The 16,293-nt window shown below is 35.8% G+C and overlaps 4 protein-coding genes across 4 annotated transcripts; 2 read left to right on the top strand and 2 right to left on the bottom strand.

Moving 5' to 3' along the window:
- The first annotated feature begins 955 nt into the window (after window positions 1-955).
- Window positions 956-3,106, top strand: LOC130735708 (transmembrane emp24 domain-containing protein p24delta9-like). Its single transcript, XM_057587618.1, has 4 exons — window positions 956-1,177; window positions 1,265-1,471; window positions 2,681-2,757; window positions 2,837-3,106. Exons 1-4 carry the CDS (start codon window positions 956-958, stop codon window positions 2,979-2,981), a joined length of 651 nt encoding a protein of 216 aa, XP_057443601.1. The 3' UTR covers window positions 2,982-3,106.
- A 693-nt stretch (window positions 3,107-3,799) lies between these two features.
- On the top strand, window positions 3,800-5,747 carry LOC130737066 (transmembrane emp24 domain-containing protein p24delta7-like). Its single transcript, XM_057588834.1, has 4 exons — window positions 3,800-4,583; window positions 4,727-4,948; window positions 5,428-5,504; window positions 5,594-5,747. Exons 1-4 carry the CDS (start codon window positions 4,365-4,367, stop codon window positions 5,745-5,747), a joined length of 672 nt encoding a protein of 223 aa, XP_057444817.1. The 5' UTR covers window positions 3,800-4,364.
- A 54-nt stretch (window positions 5,748-5,801) lies between these two features.
- Window positions 5,802-11,810, bottom strand: LOC130739796 (serine/threonine-protein kinase VIK-like). The gene is made up of 11 exons (XM_057592208.1): window positions 11,400-11,810; window positions 11,210-11,284; window positions 10,894-11,010; window positions 10,183-10,277; window positions 9,446-9,566; window positions 9,241-9,320; window positions 7,642-7,701; window positions 7,336-7,457; window positions 6,835-6,920; window positions 6,616-6,731; window positions 5,802-6,090 (listed from the first exon to the last, which is right to left on the bottom strand). The coding sequence occupies exons 1-11, from the start codon at window positions 11,652-11,654 to the stop codon at window positions 5,964-5,966; spliced, it is 1,254 nt and encodes a 417-aa protein (XP_057448191.1). The 5' UTR covers window positions 11,655-11,810; the 3' UTR covers window positions 5,802-5,963.
- Window positions 11,811-12,646: 836 nt separating this feature from the next.
- Window positions 12,647-15,546, bottom strand: LOC130739797 (uncharacterized). The gene is made up of 5 exons (XM_057592209.1): window positions 15,107-15,546; window positions 13,657-13,756; window positions 13,427-13,562; window positions 13,030-13,125; window positions 12,647-12,941 (listed from the first exon to the last, which is right to left on the bottom strand). Exons 1-5 carry the CDS (start codon window positions 15,441-15,443, stop codon window positions 12,804-12,806), a joined length of 807 nt encoding a protein of 268 aa, XP_057448192.1. The 5' UTR covers window positions 15,444-15,546; the 3' UTR covers window positions 12,647-12,803.
- Between the last annotated feature and the right edge of the window lie 747 nt (window positions 15,547-16,293).

The following is a 16,293-nucleotide window of genomic DNA, read 5'->3' as shown; positions in this document are numbered from 1 at the left end:
AATAAATTGAAAGGACTGTTAATGTTTTTTTAACTGAGAAATTGTCGTATATCCCTCCTAATTTTTATGTGATTCAAATTCGTGCTATCATCAGTAAGAGTTTAGTTTACTAACGTCTTGTTGGTAATTATTAATATAGTTAAACACATAACTATTTTGTAGCTTTTTTGGTACAAGAGGATAAAAACATAAATACAAAACACTCAAGACAACTAAGTACCGGAAAACTAGTTCCTATAACATCCGTCAAGAGATGAGGAGCAAGATTCGCCGGATCCTATACTAGAACAAAGCCACCGCCTTGACGAGCCCTGACTTTGACCAAAAAATCGGCACACACATTGCCCTCCCGTAGAGAATGGGCAACCTGAACGTCCAATTGTTTATCAATGAGGACTACACACATATGGAAGTTCGTGGGTGGAGTCCCGATTAAAGATATAACAAAAAGGAAATCTGAGTAGCAAATGACCATTATGTAGCCTTGATCACAAGCCACGGAAAATGCCCCAACACTCCATATGAAGAATATCATCATAACCACTAGCTCCCATGAAGCCAATGATCCACTCCCAAGGCCGTTGCGAAATTGTTTTTAGTTTGTTTTAAAAAGTTAAACAAAATTGAAATAAAAAATAAAAAGTGATGGCAATTTAAAACTGTTTTTTTTTAAAGAAAAAAGAAGAAGCTGTTTTTATAGTTTGACTGTACTATAGCTTTTATCAATTTATTTTGAAGATTTAATTGTAAATGTTATGATGATTAATGTGAAGTTTTGACTTTTGATGGATCAATAACTTACCCTTTTACCTACATTCAAATTTGTTAAACTGCTTATAAAGAAAGAAATGAATGCCAAACCAAACGAATCAAATTTGTTAAGCGTTATGTATCATATTATCAAAATATACGCGATTCACTTCCTTTTCATTCTTCTTCTTGTCAGCACACAATCATGTTTAGCTTAAACCCACAACCCCATTTGCTAATTTTCCTTCTAGTTCTGGTACTGTTTTCACATTCATCAGTTCAATCCCTGAGGTTTGAAGTGCAATCTGGTGGAGCCAGATGCATCTCCGAAGACATGAGGCCCAATTCCATGACAGTGGGAAACTATAGCATTGCCAATCCCAATGAGGGTCACCCCTTACCTGAATCACACAAACTCATTGTTCGGGTACCAAAAATTCTAAACTCTTTGTTCAATTTATGTGCTTGAATATTGGAGTTGTGAATTTAAATTTGATTTGTTGTTAATTGTTAGTTGGTTTCGCCTGGTGAGGAATTGGGTCACTTTGGAGATCATGTTCAATCAGGGCAATTTGCATTTGAGGCAGTGGAGACTGGTAACTACATTATATGTTTTTGGGGTGCAGATCACAATCCCAAGGTAACTTTCTCTGTTGATTTTGAATGGAGGTCGGGTGTGCCAACCAAGGATTGGAATGTTGCTAAGAAAACCAACATTGATGTAAGTCAAATGATTGCAATTTTTAGTTCAATAAGGAATCTAGCATAATTTAACATGTGCCTTAGCTTTTGTTAGTGCATATGTGGTGCTCTGTCCTATTGTTTTCATTAGAGTTTGATTGCCATTGATTTGTATGTGTCGTGTGATTTGGTATTTCTTCCGATGTACCTAAAAAGAAACCAATAATTTGATATCTAATTTCCATTAACAAAAACAATCAGATAAACAGCATGTAGTATGTTTTGAGTTTTTCTATTGATTGTGTTTGTAAAATAATAGTCCAACTCACTCTCAGTTGGTCCCAACTTAATCGAATTTTATAAGTTTAGTTTATAGGATAAGACTTATACACGTGTTTGTGTAATTGGATGAGAATAGATTATGACTTAATTATAAGTTGTTTTGAACTTATATTCATAAATACCTACCCTAAGTTGTCAATATCGGCGGGATGTCGAGGGATCCCGAGTTCCCATCTCAGCCATGCCTTGGGATGAATTTTTCAATCCCTGCTTAGTTCATTGTCCCCGCCATCCAGCTGGGATCCCGACCTCCTGTCAGGATGGTGAAGGCCCCAATATTCCAAAAATATGCAAACGTTGGAGGTTTTATTTAGAGGTATTTTTTTTGTTTTCGCAACGGAAAAAACCCTAGCAATTTGATTTTGTTCAATATTTTCCTCTCTTCTACCCACTTCAACCCTCTTCTCCTATGCTCTACCTTTGCGCCTTCTCTCTCTTCGACCCATAACCGACCGACAACGACCACGATAAGACCTTTGACCTTTCTCCAATGAGTGTCACTTCTATACTACCAACTTCGACTCTCTTCTCCTATGTTCTATCATGTATTTATCATTGATTTAGTATGTATATATGGTACAACTAATATAAAACATAGATTAACTTTCACTATCCTGACCATCCCGCTTTCTGGGATCCCTCTATCCCAGTTTTGAAGTCAATCGCAACGAGCTGAGAATTGGGATTGACAACATAGTACCTACCTATGTGTTACTTTGAGCTTTTTTAATTTCACCGAGCTTGTCAATTAAACTTATGAATAAATGTTATGTAATCAGCGTTATTACCATAAACACTTACTTCAATCCAAACGCACCATTTGTAGATGTATTGGTAATCTTTGCTAAATGCGTGTTCAATGAAAGAAAAAGATATTCTTAAACCATTTGTCTCACATGTGTTACAGGCAATGACATCAAGTGTAATGGATTTGCAGAACACGGTCTCTTCCATTCATGAAGAGATGTTTTATCTTCGACTTCGGTAAGCTATCACATTTGTTTGTGTCTTCTTAATTCAGTTTTCAAGTGCAGTGTTCTTAAATGTACAATTTTTCTTTCAGACAAGATGAAAATCAAGAGTTCAACTGGGCAACCAACACCAGAATGTTCTGGTTGAGTTTGCTCTCACTTTTTGTCTGCTTCTCAGTAGCAGGGTTGCAACTATGGCACTTGAAGACCTTTTTTGAGAAAAAGAAAATCATATAATTTTTTTTTGTCATACACTATGGGGGCCTCTAAATTATCTAGGAAGACTAGGATTATTCCTTTTTATTATTGGAAAAATGGTTTCCATAGCAAATAAATTTTAAGGATTGTTAATGTTCTCTTAAAAAACAAGTTAAAATCAACAAATATCCCCTGATAGATTATTTTGATGCCCTCAAGTGCAATTCAGCCACGCATTTAATTTCCATTGGCAGCATTCTGATCCCATATGCATGTTTGGATTTATTTTTTAAACTCAAAATGGATTATAAAACCTAAAAGCTACAAAGGTGAAATGTGGGGAAGAGTTTATGGATTTTTTTTTGTAATTGATGATTTTCTAGGTTTATTGAAGAATTTCTTGGTTTTTTAATGATTTTTGTGTGTGTTGTGTGTTTGTGAAGATGATAGCTTATAATGTCATTTTAATTTTTTTTATTTTGGTTCCTCTCCAAGTAAGAATTATTGGTATCGGCGCCTGAATAAAATTCATATCACTAGAAATATATATAAGAGAGAAGATAAAAAAGGCTTTAATTGGTATAACCAAACACAAATTATTAAAAATATGCAAAGAAATTCAATTTTTAGACCATTAAAAATTATTTTTTTAATCTGAAACAAATGCACTCTAATTAATTTTTTAATTAGAAAAAAAGTAATCAATTTGATATATATTTTTAAATGTAGAAATTTAGAATATAGATTTTATCTACTTATTGTAATTTGAAAAACGATAACAATTTAAAGCTGCTTTTAGTTTTACTGGACTATAGCTTTTAAGTTTTATCTTTTTTTTCGATGCATCGGAAAACTCTTTTAAGTTTTATCTATTCATTTTAAAAATTTGATTTGTAATCTTTATGATTTTATTAGTTCTGATCGGTTAGTTAGTGCAAATAATTTTTCTATTAGTTCAAATAATTTTTTCTTTTTGTTATTTCAGTACAAATAAATTTTCTCCAGGATTTCCTTTTTACTTAAAATCAGAAAATGAATAAATGTTTACCTATAAATATAAATTAATACACGTAATTTAAAATGAGAACCACATAAAAACATTTCCTAAGTAATTTCTCATGTTTCAAAAAAAAAAGTAATTTGCCCATATTACCGTCAAAATAAAAAAATAATTTACACATAGTCAAATTTGTTAAACCTGTTTAAAGAAAGAAATGAATGCTCCAAGCCTCCAACAATCAACAGGAAGGAAAAATGAAAGAAGCATTACGTGCATGTTCCAATGAAAAACAACCACGTAACAATCAAATTTGGACATAATTATAACCATCTTCATCAAATCAAATATTTGTACCACTCTTACCAGTTTGAAGCCAAACGAATCAGAAACACACTTGTTTCAATTCTTCTCAGCACACAATCATGTTTGGATTAAACCCTGAACCCCATTTGCTATTTCTCCTTCTAGTTTTGGGATTGCTTTCACATTCAGTTCAATCCATAAGGTTCGAAGTGCAATCTGATCATTTCAAATGCATCACCGAAGACATAAGGTCCAAATCCTTGACAGTGGGAAACTACAGCATCGCCAATCCCAATCAGGGTCAACCCTTACCTGAATCCCACAAACTCATCGTTCGGGTACCATGTTCGATCTACATCACTTGAAAGAAGAAAAAAATAATCCAATCTTTTTTAATGCCCATTGTTCAATTTTTGTGCTTGATTATTGTAGTGATAAATTTGATTCTAGGGTTGTGAATTTTGATTTGTTGTTATGTTAGGTGCTTTCTCCAAGTGGGAAAGTGAATCACCTTGGGGATCATATTCAATCTGGGCAGTTTGCATTCCAGACAGTGGAAGCTGGTAACTACATAGCATGTTTTATAGTTGCCGAGGATAAAGATAAACACGATCCCCATATAACTCTCTCCGTTGATTTTGATTGGAAGTCGGGTGTGGCTGCTAGGGAATGGACCAATGTTGCTAAGAAAACAAATGTTGATGTAAGTTAAATACTAGTACTGAATTATATGAATCATGATAAGAAATAGGATGAATTCCTCAAGCTCTTTACTAGCAATTCTTACCTGCATAACATAGTCAATTTAACCTTAAAAAATGCAATTTCTAGGTCAATGGCCATGTAACTCTTCCCTCCCCTTCATTTCACCACACATGTGTGGTGCTTTCTCATATTGCTCTTATTAGGGTTTGATTACACTTGATTGTAGGTGTCCTTTGGCATGACTTCTGCATCTAATTTATGTTAGAAATATAACTAATCATATTTTCACTACCCAACAACTTAAGCTTTTGGAATAATTAGTTCATGACATGGTATTATAGCCTTTATGATTAAGGGCTAAAGAGTTCAATCATTACTGCCTCTAATTCTTCATGACATGTATGAGTAGTCTTTGCCAACTTCGTGTTCAATGAAAGAGGAAAAATATTCTTAAATGATGTCTCATATGTGTGACAGGCAATGGCATCAAGTGTAATGAATTTGCTGGAAACTGCCTCTTCCATTCATGCAGAGATGTCTTACCTTCGATATCGGTAAGCCATCATATTTCTTCGTGTCTTCTTAATTCAATTTTCAAGTGCAGTATTCTTATTATTATTATTATGAACCATTTTTCTTTCAGAGAAGATGAAAACCAAATGTTCAGCTGGGAAACCAACACCAGAATGTTCTGGTTGAGTTTGGTCTCACTTGTTGTTAGCTTCTCAGTAGCAGGGTTGCAGCTATGGCACTTGAAGACCTTTTTTGAGAAAAATAAAATCATAATTTTTTTCTGATAGTTTATGCACCCCTGTAAAATATACTGACATCAATTTATAAGATACTCTATGGGGGATTTTAAATTCTCTAGGATCATTCCCTTTTATTAATGGCAAAAGAGTTTCCATGGAAAATAAATTTTACATAATGGATGATTTGAGGGGAATGGAGGAGAGGGGAGATATTTTTTTAAACTTATCTGGTATTTCTGGATATTCTAATGCTCCAGGAATTTATGAATTGAACAAGCTCCAGTGATGATCTGAAGGTAAATTTTCTTTGATCTTTTCAAGCCGTTTAAGGATATCTATGAAGGAAGGTCTTTGATTCATGTCAGCATCCCAACATTGCTCTGTTAACCTATGAACATGTGAGGTCAGAGTCCATAAGACAACTCATATGATTATAGATAACAAACCTAACCCTGACCTGATACACATATAAAAGAAATACTTATTGAACTGAACTTGAACTTCTAACAGCCTAATTTGCAAATCATCCAGAACCTATTCATAAGTGATCTCAAAATGAGAGATGTCATATTTATTTATACTGGTCAATTATGCTCGAAAGTGGATGTACCAAGTAGCTAGAGTAAGCTAAGTTTTATAATGTTCTTCCATGTATATACTGAAGAAATAAAAACATAAACATCCCTCATATTCTATTAATCTCGTTCATAATGAATCAGATCATAAACGACTTAAACATACGGTTCACACACATACATATAGAAAGTACAAGAAAAAGAGGAAAATGGATGCTTAAGATATTTGGTTCAAGATAAGAATGATGTTCTCAAACAATTAACAAACACATAGGAGAGCAGACAGGTAAAGGACACAAAAAACAAAGGGAAAATGGATGGAGGGAAAAGAATCATACTCTCGTAGTTCAGGGATATAACCCTTTGCCCTAAAATTAGGCCTGTGTCCTTCTGCTACACATTTGGCTCCCTCATAAGGTTCATAATTTGCAAAAGGTGGTTCACCTTCAAGCATCTGTGCCAAATAAGGATTTTTATTGATTATGAATTAGTTAGAAGTTAGAACTAGCTTCAAATTTGATCACACAAAATGCTAAATCTTGAGCAACAAGAATTACCTCATAGAGAATCATTGCAAAGGAGAAGACATCAACTTTCTTATCATATCTCCGGTGTTTGAAGACTTCAGGAGCCATATACCGGTCTATTAATTTTTTCAAATAAAGGAAACAAACTAGAGATTATCATTCGTATTAATCAACATGCAATGTGATGCTTGATTATAACTTTAATTAGTAAACAAAGGGGTCTATTAGTAAATTTTCGGAAGTTAAGGACTTCATTCCAACTTGAAACTTCAAGGTGGATATTTCAAGATAAGGTTAAAGTTCATGGCAATGGCACGTCTATGCATTTTTAGATAAATGATAGCAACACTCTCTTTCCTGGACACTCTTATTGGTTGAAATTCAAGCATAACTCACTAGCTCATATGGGTTCCACTCCTTATTTAGTAGGACCCACATGAATTTTAACTAGTAAGAGAGACTGTGTTGGAAAAAGAGTGTTGCTAGTGCTCCTCTTTCCCTTATTAACTTGAAGGATCCTCTGATACTTACAGCTTCCAGTTTCACCCGTCATCTTGTATATATCATGTGAACTTTCGACCTTAATAAGCTTACTTAGTCCAAAATCCCCAACTTTCAAATGGTCAGCACTAGAATTGACTAAAAGAACATTCCTGAAATTTCAGGGACGAAAAATGACATTAAAACATGCAATGCATACACATAAATTCCACCTAGATGTTCTAGATGACATTAAATATATATTTTTTATATCTAGAAGAAAGAAAATCATGGAATAGTATGTGGCATGTCATCCATATCAGGATAACATATATAGGATACAGACAAAGATCTGACCTAGGTTTTAGGTCTCGATGAATTACAACATTCGGTTCATTGTGAAGATAGGCCATCCCTCTACAAACAATATCACAAAATATATATGTTAGCATAATGATTAGATTCAATGAAGCTTCATGCTTGCAGATGTTTTCAGATTACCAATGCTGTTTTCTCAATGTCAAAAAATTACAGGATGCTCTGAGATTGGCTCAGTTATACATCAAGAAACATTTTTGAGGGAATCCTCCTACCCCCCCCCCCCCTCCATCAACCGCCTCCAAAAAAACTAATCAGTTTCCTGAAGTGAGAAATAACGAGAATTTCAATCCCTTTTTAAGTCAATTTGTGAATTCAGTTCATAGCCATTGTAGCTTGATTCATGCTTATTTTCAAACAAACAAAAAGTCGGGGTTAGCTTTTTAGGTACTATTAATACATTATACATACAAACTATGACAACAAAGAAACAAATATCATATAAGATTATGTACTTATGTATGTATCTAGGGTCATATGTCTTAACTTTTCATACTTTTACATTTTTAGAGATACTGTTATTAATTATTAAATCCTCCAACTTAACTGTTTTCTATCCTAGCTATCGACTTTGTTTCTTCAATGACCTGCCAAAAAATGAAAATTCAAAATCCTTACACAGGAAAATTTGGTTGATGCATGAAATAGCAGAAAAGGAAACAACTTCATGGATTTTCACAAGGTCATTTTCATTGTCGTGAATGCAAGTGTGAGTTTGTGGGACTCTAAATTCATACTTGAATTCACAACAAGCTCAACAAACTACATCCTAGTTCCTAACAAATATCTCAGTAATTTCTTTTTTGTTTTATTACGTTTTTAGCAGAGAAGAAAGTACATCTATGGGGATTAGGGAGTGTAATATATGGTCCAAAAGAAGAGGAAAAAAGACCATAGAGCATGGGAAAATTCAGAAAAGCTTCTCAATCTGTATGCATATCTGAAATGATAAACCCTTTGATCTGTCCATAACCAGAGAACCAAAGAAATGCCATAAACACAATCCAATTAAAATGAGTTCAGGGAAAGAGAGAGACACCCATAAACATGCAAGATTTTTACAAGGTCATGGATGGTTGTTCACAGTAACCTACAGCAATTACGTCACAAAGCAAGAGGCTCAGACACTATTTTTATCTCAATGTTTGTTTTATTTGATTTCAGAGTTCAGATAGTCATTTTTCAAATTAGATTATGAGGTTGCTTTGCAGCTTTAAAATGGCTTTTGAATTTTTTTAGAAGCAGGTTGGTCATCCTTCGCAGAACATATTTCGTCCATCTAGTCAGCAGCAATGGAAGATTCAAAAGTGTAGGGTCCTTTGTAGGAGTTCTTTCCTTGTGATCTCAGATCAGGACAGGATAGACTAGATTCTCAGTAACTGTCCTGTTATAATTATATCCATTTTAGAGGGAGATCATATAACAGATTCACGAAGAGATTGAAGAGCTTTTAAGAGCAAATGTTCCTTTTCATTTTGTGATTTTCGGTCTGTTCTCTTTATTTATGAATTTAAAAAGAAAAATGGTTTCTGTTTGTTCTCTTTGTAATGAAAAAAAGGAAACAGAATGTTACCATACCTGGCAATGTCCAAGCCAAAGTTTATGGCTGTTGAAGGACTTAGCGAACCTTTATCCTTGAGGTGCTTATAAAGATCACCCTAATAATGGCATGAGATAGCAATTTAGTAAAGTTTAATCTTAAAGCACAAGATTGCATAAGTCCAGTGCATCAGAACCTAAGTGTCTAGTGCTAAGTTGGGAGGATTTAGATGCATTCACATACTCCTCTTAGATACTCCGTAATTAACATAAGGGGCTTCCTGTGAGTAACAGCTCCGAGAAACTGAACAATATTAGGGTGACGAAGCTTCACAAGTAAATTAACCTCATGCCTGAAGTCTTGACTGTATTAAAAAGCAACAGAAAAATTAAATGATAAGTGATTAAGGCATGACATGGCAGAAAAATCCAAGATAGGAAAATGTGGTTTACTTATGAAAATTACAGCTCAATCGGAAGTCCATATGCCCTTCCCCCCACCACCTCCTTTAGTTTTGATTATTCATTGATAAACAAGAATACTTATACATGTTTTAGAATAAATTATTTTTGCCCAAAAGAGGAAGTAAGTTCAAGCAGAATAAAATATTATCATCAGAAACAGATCAACTACAGAAATGATGGAGCCATTGGAAGATTGTGACAGGTCACAGTAAGAAAAAATTAGTTTGGAACAGCCAAGTTAAAAGAATTTGAAAAAGAAAACCCATGTAAAAGCCAAGTTTTAAAAAAAATAAACTGAAAAACTGTTGGGATCATGCTCCCCTTCTCTGGCACCAAGAGGAGCCACCCTGCCTGCATCTTCATGTAAGGCTTGACAGGGGACGGGATAAAAGTTCATCATAAGTTTAAGCAGATTCACAAATGACATGCAATAAGAAGATTTCTACATCACACATCGTCTTGAAACTCATAGCAAACAAATTGAGAGAAATCCTAGAATTAAATAAAGAACATTACATCACCAATCTATCATCTGAAAGAGATGGAAGAATGCGTTTGACAGCAACAGGTGTTCCACGCCAATGGGCTATTATAATCTCACCAAAAGATCCCTTCAGGAAACATATCCACAATAATGCCAAACATAATATGCAGATTTAGTCCATCGACTGTGCAAATGCAAAGTATAAGTAAAATCATATGAGCAGCAAAGTAATCACACAAAATCATGGCATGAAGCACTGTGTGTACAGAAAGCAAATTAAGACCCCGTTTGGATACCGGCATATTAGAGTTTATTGGAGCTTATTTACTAAAAAAAAGCACTAAATAAGTTCCAATAAGTGCTTTTTTGTTTGCATCCAAATGGACTCTAAGCTAGAGCAGAAAAATGTGTAAAGATATTTCTTTTAGTGAGATCATCATCCATCAATGAAAAATAAAGAAAGACAGCAATTAAAGCAAATTCAGAAGCAAGATTTTACTATAAAGACTGACGGTGGCAGACTCACGATCAATAAATTTGTAAGCCAAGGACCCCAAGCATTATAGCATTAATCTCAGAGTGATACATATCTAAATGAGATAAGATACAAATCTAGAACCACTAGTCTTCAGAATGAACAGCTGACCACAACACAGTGCAATGCAACTATTTAGAATTTGTTGGAAAGATCTTAATATGCTAATGCCAATGATATCCAGAAAATGCAGAAATGTAGAAAAGACCTTTCCAATACCAACTGACTTCGAGAAGTCCAGCTCGGAAGGATCAACTTCCCAATCACACTTGTTAGGCACCGGGGGCGCAATAGGATTTTGATCAGAATGGCTTCCACTTTGGCCCTGTATCATCAAAGATCAGTTCAGAGCACACAACAGTGAAAAAAACAAAATTCATCAGCACTTAAAAATGCTTAATGAAGCACTCTTGGTTAAACTTGCATTATCATTTATATAATGTTAAACCACTGAAATCTTCAGAAAAATGATTGACATAATAGAATTAACTTGTTAAATTATTGAAAAAAATTAAAAGGCTTACATAAGAGGAGCCACCATGTGATTTCAAAAGCTCAATCACTGCAGTTCTTTTAGCTCCTTCTGCATCTGCCAGAGGCTTTCCACAATAAACAAACAACAATGAATTTCAGAGCAAACAGAAAAGAAAAGAAAAACTCAATTGATCAATCAATCACAGAATGGAAACGAAGAGAGAGTGTGAGTTCGTGTACAGTGTTTTTCCAACGATCCTGGGCGTTGACGTCAGCGCCAAATTCAACCAAGCATTTGGCGACGGCGAGCCAGCCGTGGAGGGAAGCGACGTGGAGCGGCGTGCGTTTGTCGTAATCAGTGGCCTTCACCAGCGACGGATCCTCCTCCAGTAGCTTCCGCACCGCCGCCGCGTCGTTCTGGTGCGTGTGCCACAGTATCAGTGATGTCCGGCTCACCCTCGCCTTCTCCGCCGAGCCTCCGCTGCTGCTGCTCATCGCCGATCGTTTCTACACTGGTTTCCACTTCTTTGGAATCCAAATGCAAATGGAATAGGATTTGTGGCGTTCTTTCTAGTTACTAAGTGTGGTATCTGAATGTCATTGTGAAGTTTTGTTTGTTCTCTACGTAACAGCTATTCTGCTTTGAATAATTCAACATCATTTTCTTCTTCTTCTCCCGGATGTTTTAATTATCAAATAACCAATTAGATTTTCAATCCAATTTTATATAATCCACGGATTAATCAATTCAACTATGTCCAAAATCAATTATAAGCTTCTCAATACCATTTTATATGCTTGAAATTGTGTCGATAGTTAATAGATAGCTGAGCTTCTTAAATATGTAGTTTATTGTTCAATTTCTATTCTCGCACAAAACAATAAGATTTACGTATACTTTTTCTTTGTTAAATTAGTTAGTTGTAATGTAATGTGTAGACCATAGACATCGTTTGTTGGAAATTATGGCCTTGTTTAGAAGAATTTATTTGATCTTATTTGATAATATAAGCTCTTATACCAATGTTTGGGAGAACTTATGCAAACAGCTTAATCTTATGGCCTACCATAAGCTGTTTTGAGCTTATTTTCATAAGCTACTCAAGATAGCTTATGAAAAAGAATTTATGCTTATATATAACTTATTTTCAACTTATTTCAATAAAAAAATTAAAATAGCTTAAGAATAAGAGCTTATGACCAGAAGGGCTTAATTGAATTGTGTTTCCAAACGGGGCCTTATGTCCATGTTGGGTTAAGAAATTGTTCGTGTTAATGCTAAAGTGGATAAGATTTACTGATTTAGGTATTCATTTTATCAGATTATCACTTCCTCAAATTACAATCGGATATTCCATGTTCCAATAGGTGAGCAACACCTTTGACATTTTATGGATGCAATGTGGATTTATATTGGATTTCATAGTCCACTTTCCATAGGTGGCATCAAATTCTCAATGAAAAGTCGGAAATTTTGAACACGAGAATGGAGAACACTATATATACATGCTATATTCTTTTTTCTTTTACTATACTGATGAATGAATATGTAATCATTATGTATATTTGTGTTTCTTTTGAGGGCTAGCCAAATTACTATATTAACATACAGTAGCTTCCCTCCCATTGCAAGGGAATTGAATTTCATATCAAATCATCTTGGTCTTCAAGGGACCGCTTTCGAGCTCGCAGATTGAGCTTAAGACTTTCAGGTAGAGGAGGTGTCCTCCCTCTGCGGAATATAACTGCAAGAGCCCTCATTTTCTTGCAGAGATCAAATACCTGCAAGACAAAATGCAAGTATTATGCTTTAAGGCTTATAGTTTTCGAACAACCATGATAAGTGGCAATTAATTGGCTAGTTATTTACCGATGAGGCTTCTATCTCAGCAACACCCTCACAACCTTGACCTCCTCCTTCTAGCAAGTCACAATACTTCACTGCCTCATTTTCATCTTCAAATACCTGCAACCATATTGTCAAATTAAGTGGTTAAATTGTGCGTATGGAAAAAAAATTTACAATCAACCATGAGGTATGTTATAGACCAGATTGTTCGAGTATAATCCAGGAATTTATAGGTTCCATCATAGCACATTTAACAAAAGCAATCAGATTCCAATTGCGTTCAAGTAAAATGGAAGTGAACAAACTTCAGTACTTCGATATTTTCTGATGTATTTCACGTTAAAAATATTTGAATGATACTGAATGAACAAAGAGTTTAGACACAATTTCATGTGTGTGTGTCTAATAGAATACATACCAGCACTCCATCCCTAATATCTTCTACAAGCATTTGAAACTTTGTCCCTTCCCTCACTTTTTTGGATTGATTTCCAATTCCAGATCTCCAGCTGCCTCCTTTGGGAAACAATAAGCCAAGCTCTCTTTCAACTTCACTGTTACAGAAGAAAGAAGTCAGGTATAAGAAATTCCAAATATTACTTGCAGTTGCAGGGCACAAAAAAAATAACAGAATAAAATGAATCATACCTTATATTTCTCCGGGTTTTCATTGTGCACAATTGATTTTCCTTTTGAGTGAGGACATACACAGGCTTCGAAGTTTCTCTCCAAGGATTGTCATCTAAAACTGGTGAAACGGAAAGGATAAGAAACGATAAATCAATAATGCTTTAATTCCGGCATTCCTTTCTACCCATTACCATGAAAACTGCTTATATTACTAAAACCCTTAAAGGAGAAGAACTGGGGAGGGGAGTGGGGGGGGGGGTGGGGGGGGGGGGGGCTTGGAAATGAGCAATATAAGCAGTTTTCATGATAATGGGTAGAAAGGAATGCCGGAATTTTCAAGAACGAATTCTTGCCACTGCCTCCCTGTGGGAGTGGTTTTCTTAGCCTCTTTATGTTGCTCAGCTAATGGATGCTACTGATGATACAAATATGGAAATCGGAAAAAAAAGGAATACGGATAATACAATTTTATTGATATAGCACTTACCCTTATTTATACTAAATTACTAATGGTAGACACAGACTTTTACTCCTAGTCCCATAGGGAAACTAACTAAGACTCCTAAACCCTAATTAAACAAGGAAGTAAAACAACATAAATAATAAAATAAAGAAACCAAACCCAAACAATAATATCCTAAATTTCTCTAATTATTAGTCAACATATTGTAAGATATTTGTTTATATTCTAACTATAACAAGGGGTTACTTTGTTGAACGGGCAAAGAGTTTAGCTAGCTAGCTTAATTTAGTTGATGAGCTGGCTTCTCTTGTTTGCTCTTTCTTTTAGAGAGGATTCTTATCTTGTGCTCTTTCACTTCTTTCTTTCTCCCTCAGAGGAAACCACTAATGAGAAGAAGAAGCATGTAGCTCAAGAGAAGGAAACCCTTAGTTAGCAGTTAATTAGATACTCCCAACTCAGCCACTAGCTTCTGTTAGTTAGTTAGCTCATCGGTAGCTACTATTCACTCAAATATATAATATACCAGAAGCTTCATATATATAAGCTATCTGCATATTTAGAGTACTCAATCAATGAGAATATGAGCACAACAAGTTACTCTCTCTCTCTCTCTCTCTCTCTCTCTCTCTCTCTCTCTCTCTCTCTCTCTCTATTCTTTATCAATTCAATTTGCTTATGCTTAGACTCTCATTTAACATTATTGTCTTCTCTCTTATCCAAAAAGCACAAACAGATATCAAGAACCAAATATGCTACACAATCATGTAACATGAATCAATCTAGTATCAAATAATCTAAACATACACACATCTCTTCTAAGTTGTAGCCAATAATATAGACCGACCTAAGGCCTTATTCACAAAGGGAAAACCAGCAATTTCGACTTTGACAGACATCAATCAAATTCAATTCATAAACGAAAGTTCAAGGTTTCAACAGAATCATACAAATTCAGTTAATTAGGGCAGGCAACGTATCGCGTCAAAAGGGGGGAAAAGAAGATACCGTCGTAGCTGCTGGTATCGAAGGACTGATGGAGGTGCCTGCGCATGTCATAAGCGCGAGAGGAAACGCGTTTGAGGAACTCGTCGGAGTTGCCGGGAATCGCACCGTCCATGTGAAGAGCCCTCTCCACCTCCTCCTCCTCGTCATCGCTCTTTCCTGCGCCGAGGCTGCTGCAGGAGATTTCGTTCGTCCTTCTCCTCCACGTTCCGGGTGCGGAGGCGAGCCTCGGAGGAAGACGGTGGTGGCGGGAGAAGAAAGCGAGGCGGCGGGTATGGCGGTGGAAAGGGTTAGTGGGAGGAAGAACCATGGAGGGTGAGACCGAAGGAAGCGAGTCCATGGTGAAAAGAGAAGAAGAAGAAGTTGGTTTGGTTGGTAAGCTGCCGAGTGGAAAATAAACGGGAACAAGCAAAGGAAAGGGAAAATGGAAGGAAGTTGAGTTCGTGAATGCAAATGAAATGAGGAGGATTTTTTCTGTCTAAGGTGCGTGGGGTCCACGTGAATCTTGTTTGATTCTCACCACTATAGTTTCCTTTCCTTTCATTTTCACCGTAGCACTTCCGGTACATAGTTGAACTCCTTAAGTACTCACTGCTTAACGTAATTTCAAAGTCTCGAGGAATCATAGCTACTGGATGTGAGAATACCTTGGGGGGAAAAAGTTTTCTTTCATTTCATTTAGACATGGCATACCGCATACGTATATTGCATTCATTCCGTGCAAATTATATTAGAGTGAGAAATGAAAAAAAAAAGTGATTGATGTGATATGTGATTAATATAATAAAAAGATAATAATAGAGAAAGAATATTCGTGGAGTGTTTAACTGTTTGAATACATTAAGCATTAGTTTCCATCACATTTCACGACTAAGTTAGGCTTGCCTTAAATTGAATCGGCTGCTAATTTACTAGTCAGACTAACCCGATCAGTCTGGCTCGTTCATGCTTGCCCATTCCGATTATTTTCCTAGTCTGCCCCATTTTGCTTGGCTCAAGCCGTTCATCCAGCCCGTTTTGCGTATTATGGCCTGGCACCAACTCGCTCGTTTCGCTAGGTTTGGCCCGCTCGTTTTGCTCGGCCCGACTAGTTCGTTCCGATTTCAACGCCTACGCATCGGCTTGGCCTGACGTCGTCCTGCTCTCCCCAACATCGACTAGTACAGTTGGGCTCATTCATGTCGTCGTTG

This window comes from Lotus japonicus, chromosome 2 (assembly GCF_012489685.1).
Source record: "Lotus japonicus ecotype B-129 chromosome 2, LjGifu_v1.2".
In the NCBI taxonomy this organism is placed as follows: domain Eukaryota; kingdom Viridiplantae; phylum Streptophyta; class Magnoliopsida; order Fabales; family Fabaceae; genus Lotus; species Lotus japonicus.
This window is presented reverse-complemented; position numbering and strand designations above follow the sequence as displayed.

Excerpts from the sequence above, each read along its gene's own strand:
- LOC130735708 (XM_057587618.1), top strand. The coding sequence starts at position 956 with ATGTTTAGCTTAAACCCACAACCCCATTTGCTAATTTTCCTTCTAGTT. Across the intron at positions 1,178-1,264 it reads CACACAAACTCATTGTTCGG|TTGGTTTCGCCTGGTGAGGA; the intron begins GTACCAAAAATT and ends GTTAATTGTTAG. Across the intron at positions 2,758-2,836 it reads ATGTTTTATCTTCGACTTCG|ACAAGATGAAAATCAAGAGT; the intron begins GTAAGCTATCAC and ends TTTTTCTTTCAG.
- LOC130737066 (XM_057588834.1), top strand. The coding sequence starts at position 4,365 with ATGTTTGGATTAAACCCTGAACCCCATTTGCTATTTCTCCTTCTAGTT. Across the intron at positions 4,949-5,427 it reads CTAAGAAAACAAATGTTGAT|GCAATGGCATCAAGTGTAAT; the intron begins GTAAGTTAAATA and ends TATGTGTGACAG. Across the intron at positions 5,505-5,593 it reads ATGTCTTACCTTCGATATCG|AGAAGATGAAAACCAAATGT; the intron begins GTAAGCCATCAT and ends TTTTTCTTTCAG.
- LOC130739796 (XM_057592208.1), bottom strand. The coding sequence starts at position 11,654 with ATGAGCAGCAGCAGCGGAGGCTCGGCGGAGAAGGCGAGGGTGAGCCGG. Across the intron at positions 9,567-10,182 it reads TCAGATGATAGATTGGTGAT|TCAAGACTTCAGGCATGAGG; the intron begins GTAATGTTCTTT and ends TTTTTAATACAG. Across the intron at positions 6,732-6,834 it reads TTGCAATGATTCTCTATGAG|ATGCTTGAAGGTGAACCACC; the intron begins GTAATTCTTGTT and ends TATTTGGCACAG.
- LOC130739797 (XM_057592209.1), bottom strand. The coding sequence starts at position 15,443 with ATGGACTCGCTTCCTTCGGTCTCACCCTCCATGGTTCTTCCTCCCACT. Across the intron at positions 13,563-13,656 it reads AAAACCCGGAGAAATATAAG|TGAAGTTGAAAGAGAGCTTG; the intron begins GTATGATTCATT and ends CTTCTGTAACAG. Across the intron at positions 12,942-13,029 it reads CTGAGATAGAAGCCTCATCG|GTATTTGATCTCTGCAAGAA; the intron begins GTAAATAACTAG and ends TTTGTCTTGCAG.